At 36.4% G+C, this 10,980-nt stretch overlaps 1 protein-coding gene across 1 annotated transcript in view; it reads right to left on the minus strand.

Annotated features, from left to right (window-relative positions):
* Nucleotides 1-5,884, minus strand: part of LOC306762856 (cysteine-rich and transmembrane domain-containing protein 1-like) — a 5,906-nt gene extending 22 nt beyond the window's left edge. The window contains 4 exon segments of the mRNA XM_079249490.1: nt 1-78; nt 80-153; nt 2,759-3,056; nt 5,746-5,884. The exon segment at nt 1-78 is cut by the window's left edge and continues 22 nt beyond it. Coding sequence (XP_079105616.1) covers nt 49-78; nt 80-153; nt 2,759-3,038 — 384 coding nt within the window. The 5' untranslated portion in view covers nt 3,039-3,056; nt 5,746-5,884 and the 3' untranslated portion in view covers nt 1-48.
* Nucleotides 5,885-10,980: the final 5,096 nt, after the last annotated feature.

Genomic DNA, 10,980 nt, shown 5'->3' on the forward strand with positions numbered 1-10,980 from the left:
TAAAGATGAAGGCAAGAGAGTGTGGGAATAAACATTTGGGGAACGGCGTTATGTCAACATGTCCCAGAGACAACAGCAAACACAGAGCTGTCCAGCAGGCTGTCAGGCATGTTTCCTCAGAGTTATCCCTCCTCCTGTCTTCCACCACGTACACTACAGCAAACGAATAAAACAAAAAAAAAAAAAAAAAAAAAAAAAAGGGAAAAAGATGGATAAAGAAATTAGTTTTTGTTTCTTTGTGCAAATGCGACATAAAAGCAGAGGTAATTCTTTGAATTGCAGTGAGTGAGTTCAAGGTTAATAATGGCTGATAGGATCTGCCTCTAATTACATTCCTTATGGTAAGTACATCTCCATGGTAATGCCATAGCAGCCAAGACCCATGATCAAACATCCGAGGTATTACTGAGCAGATAGTGACAGCTTTTAACAGTATTTACATGCCCAAACATGACATTTCAAACCATGCCACGTGTACAGCACTGACTTCCTTTATTAAAATCCATCTAGATATTTAGAAACATTAAAACTGTGTGTTAACCATACATGGCATGTTACAGCTGTTCAAGCCAAGGAACAAAAGCAAGTCAAACAAAAGGCTTGAATGACTACATCTCCCCTTTCATGTGCGTGATGAAATCATTTATGTGGAAGCGAACACTCATCCAGCTTTTATCCATCATGGCTGGGTGAAAAGTTGCTTATGTCAACTGCTGCTGGTCACATGATGAAGAAAAATGTTGCAAACCAGTCGTCAAATCAACGTTCTAGTCATGGTAGAAAGATTTTTATGATTGTTTGGTAAATATTTAGTTTGTTTTCAATTTTAAAAAATCTCATAAGAAACTTGATAGAAACACACTTTGCTTTTATTATGAGTCTTAATGAGGAGTTTCACCTCACTGCCTTGTGTAAACTTAAAAGGAAGTGTGTGAACTGTGGTCTTTGTGAGCACGAGCTCTTCTCTTTGCATATTTATTTTTGAATATTTTATGTCACAACTTGCTTTACAGTTTACTGGAGGTTCACGTGCGAGTTGATGCGAGAAAAATTAACACTTTATTTAAATCTGACTCAACTTTACACTTCATTTAATTTGATGCTATCTTTTTTTAACATTTTGGGCAACGGCGTAACTAAAGATTAAAAAAAACAAGATAGACAATGAAGAGATAAAGCTATCAGCAATGTGCCATCTTTGGTAGCTCACAATTTAGTTATGATTCAGGGTGCTGTGATTGGATTATTACACAATTCTCAAGATTTTTATGCATCTTTTTTTCATCTATTAAGGGTTTTTTCTCCTCAGTGGATACCATTACACTTATATCTTTGTAATTTATTCATACAAGTAACCAAAATTAAATGTATCTACGTTATCTTTTATCTTATGTCAAACCATAAATAAAATCAAACACATATTTACATTTTTCTACAACATCTACAGGAAAAACATGTTATGAATAGTCAGGAACATTACATGTTTCTTAGTATTACTTCGTTTTATTTTGGCTTAAAACAACTAAAATATGTAGTTAGTCTGATCCAAAACTTGTAAAAACCAAAATGTTTCCAACATCAGTCTTCAGATCTAATGAGTAAATCTACCGGTAAGAATGGCTGAAGTGCTGGCTGGCCTGTTTATCATTCACCGCCAGGATACTTTAGACTTCCGGTCCGTCTGCCTAAAACATCCTGGCAGTACACATGACTTTTATGTTCCTGCCATATTTTACAGCTGCATTTATGTTGTTTAATTATCATAAAAATTACTGCTTTTGAACATTTACTAATCGTAAACAAATGGGCTTCAAAGGGTTGTTCATTTTCAGGTCTTATTATGACCAATTTTTTTATACATGTCTGTTAAACCACAATTCAAAAGCAATGTCAGGATTTTCATTTCATATTTTATTTGGGGTTTTTTTTTTCAACTTATTTCAGTGACAGTTGTTTTTTTTGTTGTTGTTTGTTTGAAATTTGTAAAAGTAATAATACATCCATTTTTATTTTAATTTAAACTACTTCAGACTTGCTGAAAACTACTAAAACAGCCAATGGATCGAATCCACTTTGCCTTCCTGCCTGCCATGAGTTTGATAGAGTAAAGAGTAGAAGATATCTCCAGGACAACTGACATTCAAGTTGTTTCAATTCTTGCTTCTATTTTTTTTAAATGCACATTTTGAATTTGGAAAAAGGAAAATTTTAATAAGTTACCATTGTAACATTCATTATCTGAAAGCCCTGAGCTGAAAACGGGGGCTAAATTTAGCATGCCCCTCTGGGTGTTATGTTTCACACCGCTGCGGATTAAAGCTAGAACTTATTAACCCATTACTTCTGAAAGGTCTTGACTCCTAATATACTTGAAGATTTTGGACAAAAGTCTGATGTATGTCTAAGTTTTTATTAAACATTTAATAAAAGAGAGAGAAAAAACTTGATTAAACACTTGCCTGGTTTCAATTCCTAATCATTTCACATATTGGCAAAAGTCATTTTAAGTTACTGCCTTGTAAAACAAGCCCACATTTTCTAAAAATATAACAATAAAAATGGTTGCTGGTCACACAGAAGTTAAATAAGTTAGCTCACTGGCGATGATAGTGTAGCTAACACAACTGGTCATGTGATCACCACCTTGCAACTCTCCCAGCGAAGCTTTATTCCCAGTCCACCAGTGCTTCGAGATGCCTGCTGTACAGTTATGTAAACCATTTGTATTCATAACAATTTGCTGCGTGTCGCCGCTGACCTGTGTTTTTAGGAGCTTCTCCATACATCGGCCCAGGAGGGGGTCCACCCTGCCAGCCGTACTGTGGTTGTCCAGGATATCCTTGATAAGGAGGCTGTCCTGGGCCTGGATAGGGACCTCCAGGACCCATTGGTCCAGGAGGGTAGTTGGGATAAGCTGCATTAGGCTGCTGTGGAGGGAAACCCTGAGGTGGGTACCCTTGTGGAGGAGGGCCCTGGACTGGGTAGCCTGGAGCAGATGGGCCACCGCCTGGGTATGGAGGAGGTTGCTCAAAATTCATCTCCTGGTTGAAGTGTTGCTTTAAAAGAAAGAAACACAAGAGTGGTGATGTCAGGTGTCCACTAAAGACACCTTGGTTTATAATGCTTTATTTCCTCATAATTAGTGTTTAACAGGAGAAAAAAAAAAACATAAGTCTAAAATCACATTATTCATCATCAGTACAATGGAAATGTCCCTTTTATATCTGGACATGAATTTTACAGAGAGAGTGTGACTAAACCAAGAGGAGTAACATAAACCTTCATCCCTCATAAGAAGGTTAAGTAACCTCTGGAGCCACATTAGGTAATGAATTCCCCCGAGTCCAGATAAGAAATCCTCTCATTTTCAGACATAAAAATGATTAAACTGTACAGAAACATAGGAGAGAAAAGTGCATACTTAATCTTTAACTACATTCAGCCGTGTACAGGTGTGCCCTACCAGTGAAGAAAAACACAGTAGACCGTTTTCAGGTTTGTAGAAGCTCTCTCACAATCCAGCGGTCAAGAGATAAACCAATATTATCTCACCATTCTCACACACACACACACACACACACACACACACACACACACACACACACACACACACACACACACACACACTTCCCAAAGAGTCAGCTTCTCAGATTAAATGAACCATGGGAAAATAGAGGAGAAGAAAAGGATTACTGTGACCAGACAAACCTGTACTGGTTTTTATTGCTTTATCTTCTTATTCATTCTCTCACAGAAATGCAAAAGGTCAGACTAGATCACACTTTTATGTCCAAAGCTCAAACTATACAGCTAAATTTCTCTGATCATCTTGGTATCTAAAAAGGTCATCTGCTCTACTTTAGACCTTGTGAAAAGGCAAGTACATTCCCCACCAGGGACCAGAAAGCATGTGACGAGGTAGACCTGGGCCATTTACAAACCACCATGCTTGCCTTTATTGAAATTGGTCAGGTGGAACGGCAACAACAGTGGAAAATGAGCTGGACAGAAAGCTGCATCTCGACCCAGCTCTTAGGAATTCTTTGTTGATCACCTTTGTATTTGTATGCTGTATACACTCCCTTCTGCTCATCCTTTCAGACCACAACCAATCCTCAAAAGAAAGAGAAACAGCTACTACAAATCACAGCTACTACATAAGTCCTAGACACAAAAGTGCACGTTAACACCTTTATCTTTATTTATGATCTGATTTGGAAAACTAAAACATTTTACTGGGATTAAAGTCTGACCACCGGATTTATCTCCCTAGTAGTATCACAACAATATCAATCTTAGTCCTGAGAAAAAGATGACTGGTGGGTTTCATACTTGTAAATTTACTGAGTGGAAAATGACAACAAAAGAATGAATCTGTATATCTCATTTGTTGTTTTTGCCACAACACTTTGTCAGCTTAGACAATAACAGGACGCAGGAACGAACCCACATCTTACCTAAGTGGTCTATATTGCACTGATGCTTTTCCAGCTTCCTACAATTACAACCAGTTATAAAAAGGTCTTTATATGAGATTTATTTCTCCTCATTTAAAGACAGACTTCTTATGTTTTCAACACTGTTAGATTACCAGCTAAAGGTTTGACAAAAGACTTCTTTCATGGAAAACTTGACAAATAACTAGCAATATGACACTAAAGAGTCCTAAAATTCAAAATTTTATTATACACCCATAAATATCAGGTGTGGCGTAGACGTGTGACAAATAGAGATTGGTGAGCTAACAGCCTTCCTGAGTATGCGCCTTTTGCGTTGCTTTGCTGTGTGATTGGCTGGAGGTCCATTTGCATGTGTGCCATTTGCTTTTTGCCTGCTAAAACAGCAGAAGCAAGGAAGTGAGCTTAATGTTGTCAAAACACCACCAGAGTGATTATATCACATAGAGACATAGACTAAGTACATACAGAGTTCAGCTTAGAGATCTGACTCTATCAAATCCCTGTGAACCATTGTTTTATAGTGACAAATCATTTTACCTGGCACAGGCCGTTTCTGCCATGAAAATGACTTTATAAACTGTATCTAATGAGGGTGAAGATCAGTAGATTAACTTTATAGACAAAGACTTTTCTCATCTATATATGATTTGGAAAGCCTTTTTAAAAAAAAAAAAATCTACAAATTCAGATTATAAAAAGGAAAATAAGAAACTATAAGTAAAAATGTTGGCATACAATACATTTCATAACAAATTAAACCTAAGTTTACCAATCCACACAGTTTTTCCACTATAAAACCAAGGCTTCACCATCATCTTTCCATGAAACAGAGCAGCTCTGTAGCCTAGCAGCTCATGTTTTCTTTTACCAACTCCAGAGACAACAAGGCATAACCTGGCTGTGTATGAAAGCACCCCTTTGGACCTAATTAGAGGAAAAACTAATTTCCACTCATGGCAAACACAAACCATCCAAGTGATTTGGTGGGTGATGCTACCCTCCTAACAGTTTATATTAATAATACTGACAAACAAGCTTTTGATAGGAATATTGGGCGTTAATTTATTAGTAGCCCACTTCTGTATGTACTGGTAAAAGTAACAGGCATCAGAAATTAGGTTAAGCTATGAAGGAGATGAGTAAGAAACGTAATATATAAGGAAAAGAGAAGTGGCACCTGCAGGCCATAGCCAGGCCCATCGGTGTTGAGTTTCCTGACTCGGTCATTTCATGGTGACGAGGCAAATAAACAAATTAATTTAAAATATTGTGTTAAAGCGCTTACCTTAAAAATTACACTGTCCAAACTGGTTTAAACCGGAGCGAAGACAACCTAGCAGGAAACTCCGTTTGTCTTCAGTTCTTTCTTTCTCCACAATGCTTTAGCGCAATGAGCGACCCCCCCTCTCCTCCTGAGGTCCAGTGCGTATCGCGTTGTCTGGACGTGACGTCGTTTGAAGGGTGGAGCACGGGGCGTGGCTGTGGACAATAAAGAACTTGATTGGCTGTCAAGGCGACGGTTGGTCTCAGTGTCCAATCAGAAGTTAGAGCGATGACCAAATGGACAAGAGGGGAAAAACATGACTCCTGATTATTTGACTCGCTGGGAGATTAATCAGAGAAACATCGCCGAGTAAGTGACGACATAAGCACAAGGAGAGGGAATGACTTAGATGAGTGAGTTATAAATGTTAATCATTAATTGTGGATTAGTGCTTAAGGACTGATTGTACCTAAAGACAGATTGTTTTAGTCCTCTTAAACAGGATGTCCATGTGAATGGAAATCTGGCTGATTTCTCTCATACAAACGAAAGTCTACTTTTAATAAACTAATAATAATAATAATTATTATTATTATTATTATTATTATTATTATTATTATTATTATTATTATTATTATAAACTGGAAAGAAATTATTATTAATATGATAAACATAATAAACAGAAAAGAAATTATTATTATTATTATAAAAATCATAATTATTATGATGATGATGATGATTATTGTTTTTATAATAATAATAATAATAATAATAATAATAATAATAATAATAATAATTGTTGCGTTTTTGTTCTCATAGCGGAGGAAAAGTTGTGCAAGATGCATTGTTGTTTGTTTCCCACCAGATGTCAGACTAGCCCAAGTCGAGTCCTTGAATTGATGGAATTCTTAGACAGGCAGACTTAACCTTTTTATTTCTGATTTTATGTTTGACAACATTTATATATATTTTCTAAAATTAAAAAAAAAAAAACTTATACAAAGTCAAATTTACAACAAAGAAATTTAACAGCCATATAGCCCTTTCATGCATATTGTCCACCACAATGGACACATATTTAAAGACTGTTTTCAAGTAAATGCATGGTGTAGGGTGTATATTTAAGAATATTTGAACATTATCCCCTTGAGGGGATATTACCGAGAGGTCCAATATACTGCTACTCACTGAAGAATAAATAGCCTAAATATGCTATAAAGTTTCTAATATACAATGTAATGTAATCAAGCTTGCCTCAGTGATAAACAGAGAAGAAAAGATATAACAAAAATATTTATTTTATTGTTATAAATGATCCATTATCATTCTACCCAGAGGGATAAAATAAACAGAATCAACTTTTAAGATTTCAGAATCATGCTCCACATGCAAACAAGTCTGCTCCACCAAGCCTCAGTTCTGTTCAATCAGGTCTTCAGTCTCACTGCTTTTAAATAATATGGAGCATTTTCTTTTTTTTTTCCCTTTTTTATTTTTAATATATATTTCTTAAAATATGCCCATTGTGAAAGTGTGACAGTCACAATATTCAACGCAGGTCAATTCAGTTTATAAAGTCCTTTAACAGCAGCTATAGCTGCACAATGTACTGTGCAATACATTTAAAATAAATTAATCAATAAAACATAAGATAAGAAAAACATATAAAAGAACCAATTAGAACAAATTAAAGTAAAAAAGATCAATTAACAGGATGGTTTGAAGGCCAATGAGTAAAAATGAGTTTTAATATGGTTTTTAAAAAAGGGACCATGAGGAAGACTAGTGAATGGGTCAGTTTAGGTTTCCATGTGTCATTTGAGCCTTTTTCTTTTTGTTTTGGGGACAACCAGGAGCAGCTGGTCAGCTGACCTGAGGGATTGTGAGGGAGTGTTTTGACAGTATTGACAGTGTTGCTTCTGCTGATGATGGAATTACAGTTATTTTGATACTGATGTTAACAGCAAATAATTCCTGGAGATGAACATCATGGACAAACTCACCTGGTCCACAAATACTATCACAGGTGAGGTGGACATAACAACATCTGCACATCCTGTGCAGGATGAAAAGAGCCCACCTGCCTCCACCCATTATCACCACATTACAGGAGCTTCTGACCATTGCATCTATGTGTGGTGTGGTGTTTCTATTAAATTTCTTTTAGTCTTTTTAGTTTGTTTAAATTAGGTTTCCGTGGCAACCAGGATCTTCACCTGCACCTCATCCATACCTGGCAGTATTTTATACCTGCTTGGCCTTCCAGTCATTGCCAGATTGTTTGTTCCCCCAGTGGTAACCACAGTTTGTCAGTCGTTTCCCCTAGCTGCATGTCTAAGCATGATTTGTTTGCTCCTGTCGGGAATCCAGACCTGCCTGCCTGCCTGCCATCATCATTCCTCTGCTCATGTCTGGTCTGTTTACCCAGCAGTGAATTAAAATAAACCTTTGTCCTTTATAATAAACTCTGTGTCTGCACTTGGACCCATGTACCAATCTGAACACACAAAAAAATGTACCTTTCCCCTTTTTTTTCTTTCTATTTGATTTAATTCTGTATAATTTCTTTCGTATCTTGCTGTAATGCTTTATTGTCTTTTTTAAAACACTATTTATTATACCTTGTACTTGAAATGTGCTATAAAAAATAAACCCATCTTAATTTGCCTAAAGCTCCCAACGCCATTTCTGCATAATCATCAGAGATTTTATTGACAAAAGAGCAGAACACTTCTTCATTTTTCCCTCAAGTTTGTGTTATGACTAAAGAGTTGCAGCTTACTATTATTTATTTATTTGTTTGTTTGTTTGTTTATGTATTTATCTTATTATTTCATTATTTTTTATTTTATTTTACTTTAGAAACGTTGTTTTCAATGCTATAATTTAGCACAACTGTCTCAGTTGGGGCTGGACAGCCTAAAGCAGGGATCTAAGTAACTTCATAATCACCCAATTGAAACCTAACTTAATTACCCAACTTCTGCAACACACCTGACTTAATTAGCAGACTTATGCAGACCAGCATTTAACTCTGCACTATTCTGCTAATTACTCATTGATTCCAGTGAGGTGTGTTGCAGCAGCTAAACTCCTAACACTTGCAGGCCTGTGGCCCTTGGGGACCGCGGATGCCCACCTCTGGCTTAAAGGGTGAAGCACACATGTACATACTGCAAAGACTCATGTTAAGCATACACTCTCACAAGTGTATGGCTGCTAAAAACCTGCAGAGAAATTAATCCACCAATTTATATGGTGGATATAAATGCAGTTGTAAATGTCATCTCCCGTGGTTGCAAAAATAAAAAGTATTATGAGCAAGAAACACTACAGTTATCAATAACGCAATAGTCAGCAGTGCAGCAGAACATGCCAACTAACGGCTACGTTTTACATTATTAGATATAACTTAATTATTATTCATTAACACATTAACAGAATTTTGTGCTGATATAAAAAATAATGTACACAGGAGTATGAGCATGAATAAGACAATGAACAGATAAGTGTACTCTGGTGAATAACTGTTACTATCAAATATAAACACCTTATTGCATAGGTCCCACAGGGAAACATCTTAGCACAGTAAGAATACTGTAACATACCACCAGGCTTCCAGCAGAGCAACTGCCATTAAAAATGAAAGATAAAAGATAAAAAGAATCCATCTGTGCTCTGCAAGGTAATTCCAGAGCACAATATGTGTTAAAGATTGCATAGTGAATGGTATGTCTGAAAATAAACAACCTGACCTCTGACATATTCACATTGAGCTATGTATATAAGTGCAAAGTTATGAGCGGAAAATATGTTGGTGAAAGGCACAGGGGACACATTAAGCAATAACCTGTTTTTGCAAAACAGCCTTTCCAATATCCTTTGAGGTGTTGACAGTGATTGTGCAACAAAGAGGAAAAGTATCATTAGCTTTACTGAGCCAGCATAATGCACCCCTAACAAGAGATTTCTTAAACATTTCTACGTATTCATGGTCTTTTTTTTTTTTTCTTCAAATATCAGTTTCAAAGAAGGAAAAACTGATCATGGGGCATACTTGTTTATAAAGACTATAAAAAGCTACTGTAATCCAAGATGTTGCAGACAGCTTGTGTGTCAGATCTGTATTTCAAAGCAGAGTAGAGATCGAGGAATCACATTATCCATTGAACTGTTTCAGAAGTCTCCCCGTCAAACAGTTGACTAACGTCTCTGCAGCGTGCATGTCTATAAGTGTAACATGAAGGTGTGTGTGTGTACATTTGTGAATCAAACCCATGACCCACTTCAACCCCCTCCATCTTCTCTCAGTCATGATAGGTGTCCCAACACAGGCTGTGTGTTTGAGTCTCTGTTTACATGGTTACCCCAGCAACTCAGCCTGAACTTGTTTTATCAGCTTCAACAGGGGCAGCCGACAAAAATAGGACCATGTCGACTAACCCCATTTCCACCCAACACTATTAAGGAAGCATTTTTAAAAAGTTGTGAAGAAGATCAAGCATGAACTTTTTGTTAATTGTTATTTGAATATAATTAAATGTGCACATTCCATTTCATCTGCAGATATTTTGACTTTTCATTCATTTTTAAATGCAATATAAGGTATTGCGCTCAATAAAAACACTAATAAATAGAAGCCTGTTTGCAGCCACTTATAGCCTTAGGTCGGTTATTTGCACCTTGTCAAGATTGTTGCTGACAAGCTCATGTGTCACTGTCACAAGTGATAAATATTCTAGTGGATTCCACCTACTCTCACCAGTGCATGCTAAAAAAAATACTGGACTAGGTTTTATGATTATATCAAAAAAGCAGGAGTCCACTAATGTCCATTAACAACATCATATTGGCAGTTTAGTTTCGACTGAACTCACCTAAATACTTTGCACATTGTGTGTGCTCTGCAACTCAAAAAAGCAGCATTAATGCATGCAGATTCTACAGAATTTGAGCCAGTATAGAAAAAGCAGCTGTCTTTCTTATATTTACTTTGACTTGTTTAATTTCAGACCGAATGAACCCAGGATAATTTATGCTTTCTAAGTAGCCTGATTTAAATAGTTGATATGCATGCCCTTTATGCGTTTCAGGCCTCTAATGCAACATGCCTGAGACATTTGTCTACTTCATCATGTTATTTCTTCTTACAATACCTAAAATAGATTCTGGCATTGGGGATACAAAGAAATTAAGCAATTCAGTTGTTATTTACCTCAACTGCTACTAAAATTTCCTCACATTTTTAGATTGAAC

This window comes from Telmatherina bonti (assembly GCF_933228915.1).
Source record: "Telmatherina bonti genome assembly, chromosome: 12".
Classification (NCBI taxonomy): domain Eukaryota; kingdom Metazoa; phylum Chordata; class Actinopteri; order Atheriniformes; family Telmatherinidae; genus Telmatherina; species Telmatherina bonti.